Genomic DNA, 18,363 nt, shown 5'->3' with positions numbered 1-18,363 from the left:
CCTGAGAAGTATGATTAAGTCCTTTGACTACTAAACATGCTAATTTGATCAAAGATTTGTAACACCCAGCAGCTAAACCCCAAACTCCCACTAATGAAAGGGTTAATGCTAGAACCTCAGCTTCTGATAGGAAATGCACATGTGAATCACAATCGGGGGATAGACCCACAGACTCGAAAGTTGACCTTTTGCCTCGAGTTATCGCTGGGTGTAAAGGAAACATCATTAGTCCTAATCTAGTTAAGGCACATGGACCTCTGGAAATGTTAGCTTGAATATAAGTGTATGTGATGTTGCCACATGAAAAGAGCCATCCTGTTGGAAGTTTCACATGATTCAAATGACTGGCAGCTATCACTGTATGATTACAAGACATAGTGTTATTCATGCTGGTACATGTGCGTGGCACTCGCGAACATAATCGTTGCTCACACACCGTGTGATTTTGCTGTTTGGTTAAATCAAGCTGTTGGCATTTGCCAATTTCTTTTGCATTGCATGTCATAAGGTAGCACACATCGCCTTGGGTTATATTACAGGTTATAACACGTGTCAAATTTCTCCATTTGCGATCTGTTTCCTGGCAAAATCTGCAGTACTCGTAGACGGAAAAAGATTGCCTAATATTGGAATCTTGAATCAAAGAATCATTGTGTGTGACGCCGAAAATATGCTTTAAAATCGGAACTGGCGTCAGCACTGCTACTAAGCACGTAGTCAATAAAGCTTCAGCATTGGGCACATCAGTAAGGCAAAAGTGCGTAATGTTGAGCACCTGTTGTGCCAGATATATCCACATATTCTCAGTTTGGGTAATCATGGGAGAATGTTTTCGCCGTCCTGAAGATGCCTCTCGCATGACTGGCATCAAGGTTGTTTTCACTTGCGCCTGACGTGTTTGCCGCATTTCACAAATCCATGTCTTCGGTCTGGCTGGCTTTTCGGCATCGGCATAAGGCTGCTTTTGGACCGCATTACTCATTATCAGTATCCCCTTGATCACTGGCACAGATGTGACATTTTTCCTTGGTAGCAGCATGCCGTTTAACCCTCCCAAACGGAGACCATTTAGTCCCACAATTACACCAGCCAGACACAGGATCTACAAGGCAAACCCAGAAAAGAGATATCAGTGTTGTACATCACTCTCTCGGGTAACATTTGTCTGCGGGCACATATTGCCATTTCTTTCTACCGGGCTCCATTACTAAAACTACTTGGTCTTTGCCTGATGCATTGACATCTGCGGGCACTGGTGGGCCACCTGGCCTTTCCACCCACACCTTCGCACCCGGTACCATACTGTCTGAAGAGCCAAAACCACGACCCCCACGTATAGTTAACACTGTAGGAGGCTCCCCTTGCTTAATCATGGACAACTTAACGGGAATGATAATCAATTGAGCCACCGATCACCCTTGTGGATCGGTAACAATTGGTCCCAACTATTCATCAGGATGACTTTGATCTCGCCTTGGTAATCGGCATCAATTACCCCTCCCAACACTTGAACTCCCTTCAATGCTAGGCCAGATCTAGGGGCAATCCATCCCATATGCTCTGGGGGAATTTGTACTCCAATCCCTGTTTCAATTACAACAATCCCTCTTGGGTGTAATCTGATTTCTTCATGGGAATGCAAGTCTACCCCTGCTGACTCTGGAGTCGCCCGATAGGGAGCTAAAGAACCCGGGGTCATTTCCCAGTACAAGAGGGTTTCTCTGACTGAATTGGGTTGAATCCGTAAAGTAGGAATGATTAGCCGCATTAAAGGAGTTTCATGCTCATTCACAGGCCTATTGTTTAGTACTTGCACCGCATCAAACACACGATCACGCCAGCCTGCCAAATTGCCATCTCCAGATTTGCGCAGCTGTTCATTCAACAACCCATTCATTCGTTCAATCAGCCTTGAAGCGGCAGGGTAATAAGGCACATGGTAAAGCCACTCAATGCTCTTTTCCTGACAATACTCCTGTATTAGTTTGCCTTTGAAATGTGACCCATTGTCACTTTGAATCTGCAAAGGCACTCCGTAATGTAATATGATCTGATCTAACAACCTGATGGTGTTCAGTTGTGTTGCATCCTGAATATGTATCCACAATAGTGCATGCATAATGACAACCTTTACTGATTGGCAGGGGACCGATATAATCAATCTGCCAAATTTGACCTGGTAGTTTTCCTCTTCGGAAGTACACCGAACAATCTGAGGGATGGGTCTATGCTGTTGGTGTTGGCACACTGGACATTGCAAAATGATCGTTTTCACTACCTCTAAAGGAATACTGATTCCTCGAGCTTGTGCCCACCTGATAGTAGCCTTTTCTCCAAGGTGCCAACATTTCTGGTGAGCCCACTTGGCCAAACCCTCCAAATCGTCTTCCTGAGCCTCCGCATCCACAGATGAAATCTTGGTGTGTTCGTCTGCAACAGAATTAAACCAACGTTCTAATGAGTCTGTGGCACAATGCGCGTCCACATGATACACAATGACTTCACTTTGTGATAACATTTCTGCAATATCTTGCCACAGTTCTTTTCCCCACAACTCTTTTGAATGAATCTTCCACCCGTTCTTTTGCCAGGTTGGCAACCACACCGCCAATCCATTCCCCACTGACCATGAATCCGTGTACACATGACATCGACCAGGGGTCTCTTGTTTAAATGCCTGGTAAACTGCCTAAAGCTCTGCAAACTGACTGCTCTTCCCTTTCCCTGACGTTGTCAAAATCTTTTTTGTCTTGGGATTGTACGACACTGCTTTCCAGTATCGCTCAGTTCCCACATATCGGGCTGAGCCATCTGTGAACCAGGCATGCTCTGTTTGCTCCATGGTCAAATCGCTGTAAGGTACTCCCCATTTCACGGGAGACTCGCGTTTTTCAGGCACTTCCGGTGGTATGTAATCTGAGGGCGGTATGTTGGCTACTTGCTCATGTAATTTCGCAACTCCACCCTTCCCTGATTTGGCTCTGTCTTGAATGTACCATTTCCATTTAATTATGCTGGCTTCTTGAGCATGTCCTATTCTATGGGTTTAGGAGAGCTCAGTACCCATTGCATGATTGGTATTTCTGGCCTCAATACATCATGGCCCACCGTCATTTGCTCGGTATCAACAAGGGCCCAATAACATGCCAGCAACTGCTTCTCAAACGGAGTGTATGAGTTACCAGCATCGGGCAACTTACGACTCCAAAACCCCAATGGCACACGTTTCCTGTCCTGTTTCTGCCACACACTCCAGTTAGCATAATTGTCTTGTACAGACACATTCAATTCCACTTCGCCTTCCTTCAATGGCCATAAATCAAGCACCTGCTGCAGTGTCTTTCGCCAAATCAAATGCTTTCTGCTGCTCTTCCCCCCCCCCCCGCACCCCCCCTACTGAAACTCCTATTTCTTGCGTGTCACTTTGTAGAGGGGGGGCAATATCTGCCCTAAATGGGGAATGTGCTGTCTCCAAAACCCAAACAGCCCTATAAACTGCTGAGCTTGCTTTTTTGTTCATTTGAGTGGTGAATTCAAGTATTTTCTGTCGGGCTTTTAGCACCATTTCTCAATGCCCATGATGCCACTGAATCCCTAGGAATATCACTGCTTCAGCTGGGCCTTGAATTATTTGGGTTAATCTCCCACCCTTCCTTCTTCAATCCTTCCATTATGACATTTAACTGGCTTTGCACACTGTGCTCATCCTTGCCCTGAATCTAAATATCATCAATGTAGTGAGAGGTTTGTATGTCAGGTTTACACGGTATCTTGTCTAAGTGCTCTGCCACCAGCCGGTGACAGATAGTCAGGCTATGTATGTACCCCATAGGTAACCTTGTAAAGGTGTACTGACGCCCGCTCCAAGAAAATGCAAACTGCTCTTGACACTCTTCAGCAATTGGCACAGAGAAAAATGCATTGGCTAAATCTTCCCCTGCATTCCAAGCCCCCTCAAACTTTTGGACATTCTCAATCAAGGTAATGGCATCTGGGACCGCGGGCACTAAGGGAGGAGTGTGTTTATTCAACTCACGGTACTCCACCGTCATCCTCCACGACCCATTCCCCTTTTTAATAGGCCAGAGATGATTGTTCCATGCGGTGGTGATAGGGCGTAACACACCCGCCTCCACATACTCTTTGATGGTGTCTGAAATTTCCTTGTGCCCCCCCCCAGGAATGCGGTATTGCTTTATTGCTACCCGCTTGGTTGCCACAGGCACTTGCACTGGGGGCATCTTCAATTTGCCTATGGTAATGGGTGTACAGGTCAATGCACTCATTCCAAACTGGTACATTTTACCTCCAAGTCCCAAAGTCAACCCTTCAAGAATGTCAAAGCCAATTATATACTTGAGTATTGGGACAATCAACACTTGGTATTTCTGCCTACTCAAATTGCCTATTTTCATTTCCACTTTTGTTTGTACTGTATGGGTCTCCCCCCCCGCCCCCGAGACCTGTAATAGTAAATTGTCTGCCTTTTGAATCGTGCTGGATTGCCATGAACCAGAGAGGCCTCCGCCCCAGTGTCTATCAATGCTCGCACCCCTTGCATATTTCCTGACCCCCAAAAAAATCTAACATCAACATGGGGCCGCCTATCAACTTTTATGCAAGCAGATGCTGGCGGAGCTTGGCCGTAGCCCTAGTCAAATTTCAAATGTGTGACTTGACTCCGCCTCTAACATTGCACTCACCACCTTCCTCAAATCAACGTATGTTGGCTGGTACGGGGAAGGTATCCCCATAGACCCTTCTTCTTGTTCTTCCTCAGGAGGAGCGAAAGGTGAGGTGTCCCCTGTGGCTTGGTTACTACCTGTTTCCTAACCTGTTTATAGCACTCTTTGGCTGCAAGTCCTCTTTTATTTTTGTATAATTCATACATTACTCTGGTTTCAATGCCATCAATTTCTTCTCGTGGCACACCATCTTTTAACAAAGCCAGAAACATGTCCTTTCTGGACACTCGGGAGTCTCTACTATCTTGCCTCCTGCTTTCGGTTCTTCTCTCACTACGCCCCTCTCTCTCCCGTGGCTTGTCATCACTCTTGTCTACCAGTTGCCGAATGGCATCCACTACCTCATCAGTGCGTTTGCCTGTCATACCTACGAGCAAAGTCATAATTACACTTTTGTATGCGGGTGGGGCAGTTCTAATCACCATGTTTCGAGTTGAAACTGAGAGCGGCACGGCCCCCATGTGTCCTGGAGCATCTACGTGAATTGCCTCTTTCATAGCATGCTCTCTGACTTTTTGAATTGCCTCTTTCAAAGTATACCACTTTTTTTCCTCACTAGGCCTATCTGTGGTAGTGGGGTATTTACGGTTGCATGCTTGGGCTGCTAGGTGCAACAAAGACACCTGTGAATGGTGACCATTCTCATCAGGGGGCGGCCCTGCCCTTAAGACCTCCTGTACATTGGTGTCAGTTGACAAGGGTAGAAAACGAGGTGAGTCCATGGAATCTACCAACAACCCTGCAGCGCCCCCAACTGGCAACCTCACCATCCATATCAATAAAGGTTCCCCTGATTTTTGTCTCAAATAGGTAATGATTTCCCCAACCTCCTGCTGGGTGTAATCCTTCAGCGTGGTTAAATCCACCACTCCGCCCGCAGGATTCTGCGCCAATGTTTTCTGCTTAATTTCCATTTTGGGGTCGGACTCATTTGCGGAACTACTCTCTGGATGGACTGGTTGAGTCAAAAATATCACCATCCCACTTATCCGGGTCCCAGTCCACACCGGCGTTAGCGATTATAGCTGCCACCTTTCTTTTGTTGACCCCTTCCCGTCTTTTCCTATACTTATACCGGGCTACTCTGACTGCTGCCCTCTCGGCCACAGCCTGATATGTGTCAGCCTCATCTTTTAAAAAGTTTCATTTGAATCTGCTGCATTAACGCAGTCTGCCTTTCTGCAGCCAGCTCTCTTTCTAATCGCAAAACCTAATTTTTCATTTCCAAATTCCTTTGATGTATTTTCCTATAAGCATCCAAAAGAACCCAACCTCGCCTACCTAATGCAGCGCATTCTCTGCCTTTTTCCACTGGAACTTGTTGCAAGCACACCATTACATCAGACGGATCAGCATCTCCCAATCCCCAATCCCTGATCCCATGTTTCACTTAGCCCTGCGCCGCATGCCCACGCCTGGGCCAATTTCATATGGACTCTTGGTCCAGCCTGGAATGATAACATCAGAACATTCACCGCCAGCGGTAACGCTCTTTTTCCTGAACAAACTATTCGTTATTGCAAACAAAACAAAACCTCTTTATATCTATATATTCTTTTTTCTTTCCACACTGCAATCACTCCCACAAGCACGCACACACCGGCAAAGAGGAAAAAAAACTGCTTAACACAGTTCAACACTCCCTGCCAAATTACTTTCGCTTGTAAGGTAACTGAAGCCTATCTAGGTTCAAACAGATTCTTGAATATTTGGAACAATTAATCACAAAAATCCTGTTCGTGACGCCAAAATGTATTGCTCTCCCAGAGTGCACGGACAGTCATAAATCACCAGTGCAATTACGGAGCCAATACTTTGAACGCAGGAAGACGCAATAACTTGCAACCACACACTCTTAGAAAATAATGAGCACTTATACGGCTATTTATTCAAAGCTTAGAAGCAACCAGTGATAACATAGAAATAAATCACAGAAGAAACGGAGAATTCAAAAGAAAATAAATCACTGTGAGCGTAACTGGATTCCTCATCTCGCCAGAAGCGGCTGGAAGACCCCGATAACAGCCAGGCCGAGAGCACAACAGCCCACAGGTATGTCGGACGGAAGGGTCCCCCCTCCGGCTGAAGTCTCACCTGACAGCTCAGGGGTTCCGCATATATGCACACTTCAAAAAGGGGTGGCAATTTCTCGAACCTTCTGGCAACGCACTTGCGCATTGATGAGCAGCCGTTGGTTGTCAGCTGGGTCAACCGACAGTAACCTCAAGGAGCAAAGTGCCTCCCTCCTCTAGAAACGAGCACCACGGAAAACAGTCCCATAGCTCATAACAAAACATAACAAAGTTAGCTTTCCCAGCAGAAATGTCCTTGACTGCATACCAGGTTTGGAAAGCATGTTTTCTTCAGCATCGCGAATCTAGCTCTCAGCAAAATGAGTGCAGCTTTTCACTGCGGCATGAAGTAAATATCCATCATGGCTCCGAGCGCTCCCAGAATGCACTGCGCATCAGCGCCATGTTTTAGCTCAAGCAACACCAAGTTGTAGCATAGTATAGATTAGATTACCCTTGGCTGGATAGAGGGGACGTGCAGGAGGGCTCTTGAATTAACTATCTGTAAGGCATGATAGGTGGCCATAAAAGACCTGGTGGTCAATAAGGCCACCAGGTTACACAAATAGATTTTGATACAGGCTTTCTTCTTGCTGCACTGAAGGGCCATGTATGAAGAAGCGATCAGTAGGTAGCTGCCTTATTCAAGGGTGAATGTTTCTTCTATTGCTCCTACTTGAGCATGATAAGCCTACTGTGGAATGCACCTTGAATCGTACACTTTTTTGTTGAATTACTGGCTAGGCCAGGGCCACTTCAAATGGACTTGCCCAATTTAGTAGTTTCAGGCCAGTTGGCTTTGATGCTGAGGGGGCCGTTACCCCTGCTCACTACATCATGGACCCTGCACTACTGGTAGCATCAGTGATGCCTAATGCTTACAAGGTGTTAATTTCTGTTGGACTTCTGCTATGATCTATGAATGAAACGTGCATGTTTTCTACTGCCTGCTGAATGGACAGAAAATTGATGATTTTTGTTGGGTTCCTTTTTTCTCTATGAATTATTACACTGCAAGTATCCAATTTTTAAAATGTTTGAAATTCAATAAAAAAACTAGACCAAACGCTCCTTGTTCACTCACATGGTGTAAAAGCAAGTTTGTGCAGGCCTTGTATTTTAAAATGCCCCTTAAACGACTTGTTCTAGTAGAAAACCTGATCAAATTGGAACAGACCTTTAGCTGTATGGCATGGACCGCTCACCCAGATGCACTCACTTTGTGTTTGTATTCTAGGCGCCTTCGGTCATGTTTGTACTAGTAGAGATGGTGGACACCGTGCGCACCCCTCCCTGGCAGTTTGAAAGGAAGCTGAATGACTCGATTGCTGAAGAGCTTAACAAAAAGTTGGCAAACAAGGTATGGAAGGGTCCACTCCTTTAGGATTTGATAGTGTGAGTAGTTTTAAAGCTATTGTCTGAGGGGAGATCTTGTAGAGTGTGTACATGTGGTCACCTGGTGTAGGTCTACACTTTCTGCTGAAGTATCCATATTTTAGCCCTTTGTAGTTGCTCTTCTTCTTTTTCCCTGTGGTGACCGGCAGATGTCTCAGCTCCACATATAGTTTAAGGGTGATCTCCTGCTTTACCACTTGGCAATGAGAAGGTGAATAACAACTAAAGAGGATCTCATGGCTACTTCAATGAGATGGAGCTCTCGAAGCCTCCACCCTCGAAGGATATTTGCATAAGCCTGCTTTTTTTTTTCTCTCCACACTTTTTTTTCTTTTTTCTTTAGAAGCAATAATCTTCAGAAAAGAGGACAACAGGAAAACCTGGGGGCGCAGGGGCATATCAACAACCGGAGATCCTTGCTTTGAGTGGGGTGGTGTAAGTGTACTGACAAACTGGAGGGAGTCAAGCAGAGTCTGTAAAAGAACATGTTCGGTGTAGGTTATAAAGTCGAGCCAGTACATTTGTGGGTTTGGGAAGACATTGCAACGGTGTGCAATGCAATGCAGGAAATGCAACCTTTCATAGACTGGATAGTAGAACAGTACAGCATGAGTGTGTTTCCCAAATGGGGAAGAGAAACAAACATTTAACATCACGTTCTTCTTTTCTCAAACCAACCCATTCACTTGGATTGCTTCTCTGCTTCATGAACAGTTGACAGTACAACAAATCTGATTCGGCACAGAGTTCAAAATTTTCATCCTATCAACCTTACAGGATATGTTTTAATAACCATTTTAATTCCAAAGTTAAAGTTGATAGTTGTATTGCAAAACAATATCCACATTGAGTAATAAGAACAAAACGGAACAAGGAGAATGCTCCTTTCATCCATCCCCATAAGCATAAACCTTATTTATAATGTCAGAGTACATTTGTTTAGGTCATCAAGTTTCACAAGAAATATTTATTACTGCCCTTGCATCTGTTTGCTAAATTACTCTGACCCCACCCTCTCTACCAGATCGTATGCATAGCACTCTGGTCCCGCCGACAAGGGCATTCCAGCACCAGAAAGTAATTGAGTTGAGTAGAAGCCAGGCCAGAGGGTCAGGATATGAGACGTATGAATTGTATTGTGTGCTTAACAACACAGTCTGTGTCAAGTGTAACTTCCTGGTAGGCTGCATTTGTGTAACTACACAGGGAAGAGTGTTTTTCTTTTGGCAACTTTAGGGCAACAGTCTGTCATGGAGACATAAATGTGAAAGATCTGATCTTTAATTGCTTATTTGTCATGATCCTGGTTGAGTCGACTATGAACAATAGCCAACAATAGCCTACAATACCCTATCTACAAACCTTGAACTGTTTTGTTACTTTGGTCACCCTCCAGCCTGGCTTTTGTTAGACCTATCCAAGGTTTTGTGTTAGAGCAACAGAAAATGCTCTATTGATCTATGCATCAATGTGTTTTTGCTGTTTACATGTCTGAATATGTGAAATAATGAATATTTTGTATAATGCAATTTAATGCAATGGTTGTATCATTTACAGGTCTATGCGACCTTTGTTTGTTTAATAATGAACATTTGACTGAGGAGAAAAAATAATAAAGACTCCCAGTCGTATATCAATTAAGTGTTTTGTGGTATACACTCTCTCTCCCTGGTACCTCTCCATATTTCCTTTGGATTTATACGAATAAGTACCATAACAAAGGATTAGATACATAACAAATTTTATTTGCATTTCAATAACTTGCAATCAGCTTTGACTGTTTCAGCCAGGACCACCCCCCTTGTGTTTTCTTGCTAATGACAGCCCTTAGTCCTGTGCGTAGTTTGGGCTTTCCCTCCCGTATATTTTCTGTTTTGTTACAGTGGCTAATTCTAGTGATTTGTGTGTTCTTTGTGCTCAAATGGATTTAATGCACGCCTTTCAACCTGACTGGGTAGGCCTGCACCATTCTAACAAGGCACTACTAATCTGAGAAACGCTCTGCATGTCACTCACCTGTATGTAATACCCACCGGACAATCAACAACTAGAATGTTTAACGGATTGGAGGTTCAAACTTCTTCCTTAACCTCCATGTGGCCAATAAGCACCCTAAACTGGCCACAAGGTGACATGTAATGCACAACAAAAGACTAACAGACACGCCTTGGAAAAGGCAATCTTCACATAATTATAAGACCAGATCTTTCGAAACACTCAGTAACAACTACAAGATGCTAGTTCGGCTGCAAGTACAAAATGGTCAGGCATACACCCAAACCCGCTACTGTCAGTATTTCAGGGATAGAAAAAGGTTGGTGGTCAGATTGGATATTAAAACCAGTTAACAATCCATGCAGGGCATGTAATCTACCCAGGAAGGAAACATGTTGCCTGGCGTCTTCTGCATCCAGTTTAGTTGGCCGAAAATGCAGCGTTCTGTTCTCTAATTCAGTTCTGGATGTGAAGGGCAGGAACATGGGACTAGGAGGAGCAGACCCATTTGATTTCATGTATCTTGTTTATCCCAACAGGTTGTGTACAATGTGGGTCTTTGCATCTGCCTATACGACATCACACGGCTGGAGGACTCTTACATCTTCCCTGGGGATGGAGCATCTCACACCAAAGGTGACCTCTGTCTCTCATTTATATACCCCTCCCATGTACCTACTCCTCTCCATTCCTTTTCTACTTCTCACCTCCTGCTCTCCACCACTCTTCTTCCCCCAACCCACCTTCTCCTCCTTATTGGATGTCAATTTGTCGCAATGCCTGGAGTAGCGGAAGTGACATCTGCTGCCTCATGAGAAGTTACATTGCATGGCTTTTGACATAACATGGAGTTTTGTCACATGATCGCTTAGCATGTGGACATAACATAGAATTACATCACTAGTGCAAAATAATACAGTTTGTAACTCATTTTTGAAGAACCCGGAGAGTAAATGGAGGGGCTAAAGACAAGTGCAAGAGTTACCCCTGTCTTCACGCCCTGGGGGATTTTCAGTTTTTTTTAAGGTTGGAGGGCAGGGGCGTAAGCGGGAGTTACGTTTCTGACTCCTGTTTGTCCCCCGCCTTAAGCAACTTGGTTTCACAGCAGCATGAGATTTTCATGCTGGCTTGAAACCAATGATTTCCTGTGAGCAGAAAGCAGGCGGTTTTCATGGGAAATCATTGTAAATGATGCCTGCCATGCATGGCATGTGGCATTTACTCTTTGCCCTGCACAGTGCAAATAGAGAAGTGCAAAGAGGCTTGCAACGTCTCCTTACTATTTTCATGTGCACTCATCAGTGCAAGTGATGGAAATTGACTGGAGGGGAGCTGTTTGCACGGGAGTGCAAACATAAGTCCATTCCCTCAAGGCGGTTTACGTGTTCAAATAAAACTAGCTCATTTGTGTAGTTTATAAAGCAGACAAAATACTATTGTATTTGCCAAGCATATATTAACTGTAGTGCAGCCTTGATATGCCATGGACGCAGTCGTGCTACAAGGCATAAAATAAGCAGTGTCACACAGCAATTTGCTATGCAATTCTGTAGGTTTGCTAATCAAATGAACACTTGGTATGGTAATGTTTATTTATATAGCGCCTATACACAGGCAAGTGTTTCAAAGCTACTTGTGTAGCAAAGTTAGCTATTTAAACCCTCTTTTTTTCCACTGTTCACTTCAAGTGCTAATGGAGGGAAAGCGCAGCAGTAATCATCTCCACTCAGTGCCAAAGGCATGTGTAGGATTGCTCGGAAGGAATTTCTTTCCAAATAATTGCAAACCAGAAGTAATTGGGATGATACTTTTATTAAGCTTTCTATATCCTGTCTGCCAAAAACCAGAATGTGTCAAGACAGTCATGCAAGTCCATTCCTAAAATGTAAGTCGTTACATAATGCATAATTACAGTATTGATATTGTAAATCCCTGCATCATCTCCATGATTTACAGTAAACTTTAGGTTAATGTATCTGAATTTCATTTTGTTGGGGAAGATGCATCATGTTGACTAGTGAACCTTTGAAAATCTACATGATCACATGATGAAATGCATTTGATGGCAAACCTAGTTATGTAACCCGCAGGTTGCATACATCTTGCAATTGGTACTGAACCCATGACAAAACCCCTACTACTTGAGATTCTGTATTATCACCCTGTTGCTTTATACCGGGTACCTGAAAGTGAGATGACCACACACTACAATATGCCACCTAGTTTGGCCAGTTCTCTGCCTGCTACAATCCACTCTACTTAGTCTTTCTGTAATGAATATACAGAGCAAACTAAATGATTATGCAAGGTAGTGATCAATAGTTCCATCCAGTATGTACATCCACAAATCTACTGCAATACCAAACACTATAGTTAGCCTCTAGAGCTTGCTTTATGATTGTATTATATATTACCACCTGCAGGAGACAGCTGGCCAAACTGTTTTCAGAGCTTTTTTATCATATCTATTTATGTGTCTATTCATGCAGCTAACCTTTTACATTTTACAGACACTCATGTATGGCTTGCAGTCTTTAGGCAAGGAAGAGTGTTTTTATTTTGGCAACGTTAGGGCAACAGTCTGTCATGGAGACATAAATGTGAAAGATCTGATCTTTAATTGCTTTTGAAGGATGACGCACTAAGGTTCGATGAGGCTGCTACATTTTGAGGAGACTTGTCTCTTTTAATGCCACAAACAGATCGTTCATCTCATCTGAGCTAGGAATCAGTTTTCTCTTTAAACAGCGAGTGGCTTCTGACTTCCTTAACTCCTTTGCAGTTCACTTCCGCTATGTGGTCTTCCATCCTTTCCTGGACGAAATACTTATTGGGAAGATTAAGGGCTGCAGCCAAGAGGGAGTCCACGGTAGGTGTGTTCTTGTTTGTGTGTCATGTCTGCCACTGCATAATGAAGTCTGGCTCTCCCCCTCCCTCTCTCCCCCCCTCTCTGGCTCGTCCCCCCTCCCTGGCTCGTCCATCATTCCCTCCCTCCCTCCCTAGCTTGCTCCCCCCTCCCTCTCTGGCTCGCCCCCCCTCCCTGGCTCACCCTCCCTCCCGTTTCAGCCCTCCTTCCCTCCCTCTGGCTCTCCCGTTTCAGCCCTCCTTCCCTCCCTCTTACTCTCCCGTTTCAGCCCCCCTTCCCTCCCTCCGGCTCTTCCATTTCAGCCCCCCTTCCCTCCCTCACTCCGGCTCTTCCATTTCAGCCCCCCTCCCTCCCTCCGGCTCTTCCATTTCAGCAACCCTCCTTCCCTCTGGCTCACCCTGTCTCTGGCTGGCTCTCTTCTCCTCTGCCACACTGGCTCTTCATGCCCCCACACTGGCCCCTGTCTCCCATTCTCTGTCTCTTCCCCTCTCTTCCCCTCTCTCTGGCTCTTCATACCCCCTCTGGCCCCTGTCTTCCCCCCCCCTCCCTCCGGCTCGCTCGCCCTCCCCTCACTCCCTCTGGCTCGCCCTCTTCTCCCCCCGCCACACTGGCTCTTCATACCCCCTCTGGCCCATGTCTCCCCCATATTCCCTGTCTACCCCATTTCCCCCCCTCTCTCCGGTTCTCCCTCTCTCCCTCTGGCTGGCCCTCCCCTCCCTCCCTCTGGCTGGCCCTCCCCTCCCTCCCTCTGGCTGGCCCTCCCCTCCCTCCCTCCCTCCCTCTGGCTGGCTCTGGCTCGCCCTCCCTCCCTCCCTCCCTCACGCTGGCTCTGGCTCGCCCTCCTTCCCTCCCTCCCTCCCTTCCTCTGGCTGGCTCTGGCTCGCCCTCCCTCCCTCTGGCTGGCTCTGGTTTGCCCTCCCTCTGGCTGGCTCGCCCGCCCTCCCTCCCTCCCTCCCTTCCCTCCCTCTGGCTGGCTCTGGCTCGCCCTCCCTCCCTCTGGCTGGCTCTCTCTCTCCTCCCCTGTCACACTGGCTCTTCATTTCCCTGTCTTCCCCCAATTCCTTGTCTCCCTCCATTCCCTGTCTCCCTTCATTTCCCTCCCTCCCTCTGGCTCTCCCATTTCCCTCCCTCCCTCTGGCTCTCCCATTTCCCCCCTCCCTCTGGCTCTCCCATTTCCCCCCTCCCTCTGGCTCTCCCATTTCCCCCCTCGCTCTGGCTGGCTCTGGTTCTCCCTCCCTCCCTCCCTCCCTCTGGCTGGCTCTCCCTCCCTCCCTCCCTCTGGCTGGCTCTGGTTCTCCCTCCCTCCCTCCCTCTGGCTGGCTCTGGTTCTCCCTCCCTCCCTCCCTCTGGCTGGCTCTGGTTCTCCCTCCCTCCCTCCCTCTGGCTGGCTCTGGTTCTCCCTCCCTCCCTCCCTCCGGCGGGCTCTGGTTCTCCCTCCCTCCCTCCCTCCGGCGGGCTCTGGTTCTCCCTCCCTCCCTCCCTCCGGCGGGCTCTGGTTCTCCCTCCCTCCCTCCCTCTGGCGGGCTCTGGTTCTCCCTCCCTCCCTCTGGCGGGCTCTGGTTCTCCCTCCCTCCCTCTGGTGGGCTCTGGTTCTCCCTCCCCTCCCTCCCTCCGGCGGGCTCTGGTTCTCCCTCCCCTCCCCTCCCTCCCTCCCTCCCTCCCTCCAGCGGGCTCTGGTTCTCCCTCCCCTCCCTCCCTCCCTCTGGCGGGCTCTGGTTCTCCCTCCCCTCCCTCCCTCCCTCTGGTTCTCCCTCCCCTCCCTCCCTCCCTCTGGTTCTCCCTCCCCTCCCTCCCTCCCTCTGGCGGGCTCTGGTTCTCCCTCCCCTCCCTCCCTCCCTCTGGCGGGCTCTGGTTCTCCCTCCCCTCCCTCCCTCCCTCTGGCGGGCTCTGGTTCTCCCTCCCTCTGGCGGGCTCTGGTTCTCCCTCCCTCTGGCGGGCTCTGGTTCTCCCTCCCTCCCTCCGGCTCTTCCATTTCAGCCCCCCCTCCCTCCCTCCCTCCGGCTCTTCCATTTCAGCCCCCCCTCCCTCCCTCCCTCCGGCTCTTCCATTTCAGCCCCCCCCTCCCTCCCTCCCTCCGGCTCTTCCATTTCAGCCCCCCCTCCCTCCCTCCCTCCGGCTCTTCCATTTCAGCCCCCCCTCCCTCCCTCCCTCCGGCTCTTCCATTTCAGCCCCCCCTCCCTCCCTCCCTCCGGCTCTTCCATTTCAGCCCCCCCTCCCTCCCTCCCTCCGGCTCTTCCATTTCAGCCCCCCTCCCTCCCTCCCTCCGGCTCTTCCATTTCAGCCCCCCCTCCCTCCCTCCCTCCGGCTCTTCCATTTCAGCCCCCCCTCCCTCCCTCCCTCTGGCTCTTCCATTTCAGCCCCCCCTCCCTCCCTCCCTCCGGCTCTTCCATTTCAGCCCCCCCTCCCTCCCTCTGGCTCACCCTGTCTCTGGCTGGCTTTCTTCTCCCCTGCCACACTGACTCTTCATGCCCCCACACTGGCCCCTGTCTCCCATTCCCTGTCTCTTCCCCTCTCTCCCCCTCTCTCTGGCTCTTCATACCCCCTCTGGCCCCTGTCTCCCCCATATTCCCTGTCTACCCCCATTTCCCCCCTCTCTCCGGTTCTCCCTCCCTCCCTCTGGATGGCCCTCCCCTCCCTCCCTCTGGCTGGCTCTGGCTCGCCCTCCCTCCCTTCCTCCCTCTGGCTCGCCCTCCCCTCCCTCTGGCTGGCTCTGGTTTGCCCTCCCTCCCCTCCCTCTGGCTGGCTCGCCCGCCCTCCCTCCCCTCCCTCTGGCTGGCTCGCCCACCCTCCCTCCCCTCCCTCTGGCTGGCTCGCCCACCCTCCCTCCCCTCCCTCTGGCTGGCTCTGGTTCCCCCTCCCTCCCTCTGGCTGGCTCTCTCTCTCCTCCCCTGTCACACTGGCTCTTCATTTCCCTGTCTCCCTTCATTTCCCTCCATTCCCTGTCTCCCTTCATTTCCCTCCATTCCCTGTCTCCCTTCATTTCCCTCCCTCTGGCTCTCCCATTTCCCTCCCTCCCTCTGGCTCTCCCATTTCCCTCCCTCCCTCTGGCTCTCCCATTTCCCTCCCTCCCTCTGGCTCTCCCATTTCCCTCCCTCCCTCTGGCTCTCCCATTTCCCCCCCTCCCTCTGGCTCTCCCATTTCCCCCTCTGGCTCTGCCATTTCCCCCCTCCCTCTGGCTCTCCCATTTCCCCCCTCCCTCTGGCTGGCTCTGGTTCTCCCTCCCTTCCCTCCCCCCCTCCCTCTGGCTGGCTCTGGTTCTCCCTCCCCTCCCTCCCTCTGGCTGGCTCTGGTTCTCCCTCCCCTCCCTCCCCCCCTCCCTCTGGCTGGCTCTGGTTCTCCCTCCCCCCCCTCCCTCTGGCTGGCTCTGGTTCTCCCTCCCCTCCCTCCCTCTGGCTGGCTCTGGTTCTCCCTCCCCTCCCTCCCTCTGGTTCTCCCTCCCCTCCCTCCCTCTGGCTGGCTCTGGTTCTCCCTCCCCTCCCTCCCTCTGGTTCTCCCTCCCCTCCCTCCCTCTGGCTGGCTCTGGTTCTCCCTCCCCCCCCCTCCCTCCCTCCCTCCCTCTGGCTGGCTCTGGTTCTCCCTCCCCCCCCTCCCTCCCTCCCTCCCTCTGGCTGGCTCTGGTTCTCCCTCTCCCTCCCCCCCCTCCCTCCCTCCCTCCCTCCCTCTGGCTGGCTCTGGTTCTCCCTCCCCTCCCTCCCTCTGGCTGGCTCTGGTTCTCCCTCCCCTCCCTCCCTCTGGCTGGCTCTGGTTCTCCCTCCCCTCCCTCCCTCTGGTTCTCCCTCCCCTCCCTCCCTCTGGCTGGCTCTGGTTCTCCCTCCCCTCCCTCCCTCTGGCTGGCTCTGGTTCTCCCTCCCCTCCCTCCCTCTGGCTGGCTCTGGTTCTCCCTCCCCTCCCTCCCTCTGGCTGGCTCTGGTTCTCCCTCCCCTCCCTCCCTCTGGCTGGCTCTGGTTCTCCCTCCCTCCCTCCCTCCCTCCCTCTGGCTGGCTCTGGTTCTCCCTCCCTCCCTCCCTCCCTCCCTCTGGCTGGCTCTGGTTCTCCCTCCCTCCCTCCCTCCCTCCCTCTGGCTGGCTCTGGTTCTCCCTCCCTCCCTCCCTCTGGCTGGCTCTGGTTCTCCCTCCCTCCCTCCCTCCCTCCCTCCCTCTGGCTGGCTCTGGTTCTCCCTCCCTCCCTCCCTCCCTCCCTCCCTCTGGCTGGCTCTGGTTCTCCCTCCCTCCCTCCCTCCCTCTGGCTGGCTCTGGTTCTCCCTCCCTCCCTCCCTCTGGCTGGCTCTGGTTCTCCCTCCCTCCCTCCCTCTGGCTGGCTCTGGTTCTCCCTCCCTCCCTCCCTCTGGCTGGCTCTGGTTCTCCCTCCCTCCCTCCCTCCCTCCCTCTGGCTGGCTCTGGTTCTCCCTCCCTCCCTCCCTCCCTCCCTCTGGCTGGCTCTGGTCCTCCCTCCCTCCCTCTGGCTGGCTCTGGTCCTCCCTCCCTCCCTCTGGCTGGCTCTGGTTCTCCCTCCCTCCCTCCCTCTGGCTGGCTCTGGTTCTCCCTCCCTCCCTCCCTCTGGCTGGCTCTGGTTCTCCCTCCCTCCCTCCCTCTGGCTGGCTCTGGTTCTCCCTCCCTCCCTCCCTCCCTCTGGCTGGCTCTGGTTCTCCCTCCCTCCCTCCCTCCCTCTGGCTGGCTCTGGTTCTCCCTCCCTCCCTCCCTCCCTCTGGCTGGCTCTGGTTCTCCCTCCCTCCCTCCCTCCCTCTGGCTGGCTCTGGTTCTCCCTCCCTCCCTCCCTCCCTCTGGCTGGCTCTGGTTCTCCCTCCCTCCCTCCCTCCCTCCCTCTGGCTGGCTCTGGTTCTCCCTCCCTCCCTCCCTCCCTCCCTCTGGCTGGCTCTGGTTCTCCCTCCCTCCCTCCCTCTGGCTGGCTCTGGTTCTCCCTCCCTCCCTCCCTCTGGCTGGCTCTGGTTCTCCCTCCCTCCCTCCCTCCCTCTGGCTGGCTCTGGTTCTCCCTCCCTCCCTCCCTCCCTCTGGCTGGCTCTGGTTCTCCCTCCCTCCCTCCCTCCCTCTGGCTGGCTCTGGTTCTCCCTCCCTCCCTCCCTCCCTCTGGCTGGCTCTGGTTCTCCCTCCCTCCCTCCCTCCCTCTGGCTGGCTCTGGTTCTCCCCTCCCTCCCTCCCTCCCTCTGGCTGGCTCTGGTTCTCCCCTCCCTCCCTCCCTCCCTCTGGCTGGCTCTGGTTCTCCCCTCCCTCCCTCCCTCCCTCTGGCTGGCTCTGGTTCTCCCCTCCCTCCCTCCCTCCCTCTGGCTGGCTCTGGTTCTCCCCTCCCTCCCTCC

At 50.9% G+C, this 18,363-nt stretch overlaps 1 protein-coding gene across 3 annotated transcripts in view; it reads left to right on the top strand.

Annotated features, from left to right (window-relative positions):
• Nucleotides 1–18,363, top strand: part of POLR3H (RNA polymerase III subunit H) — a 128,173-nt gene that overhangs the window by 13,427 nt on the left and 96,383 nt on the right. The window contains exons 2-4 of one of the 3 annotated variants that reach the window (XM_069652762.1): nucleotides 8,055–8,177; nucleotides 10,747–10,843; nucleotides 12,990–13,076. In XM_069652762.1, the coding sequence (XP_069508863.1) occupies nucleotides 8,067–8,177; nucleotides 10,747–10,843; nucleotides 12,990–13,076 (295 nt within the window). In that variant the 5' untranslated portion in view covers nucleotides 8,055–8,066. Of the gene's footprint in view, nucleotides 1–8,054; nucleotides 8,178–10,746; nucleotides 10,844–12,989; nucleotides 13,081–18,363 lie in introns of all 3 variants that reach the window. The other 2 variants (XM_069652763.1, XM_069652764.1) reach the window with 2 other exon arrangements.

The sequence above is a fragment of the Ambystoma mexicanum genome, chromosome 3p, assembly GCF_040938575.1.
Source record: "Ambystoma mexicanum isolate Mex_15411 chromosome 3p, UKY_AmexF1_1, whole genome shotgun sequence".
Taxonomy (NCBI): domain Eukaryota; kingdom Metazoa; phylum Chordata; class Amphibia; order Caudata; family Ambystomatidae; genus Ambystoma; species Ambystoma mexicanum.
This window is presented reverse-complemented; position numbering and strand designations above follow the sequence as displayed.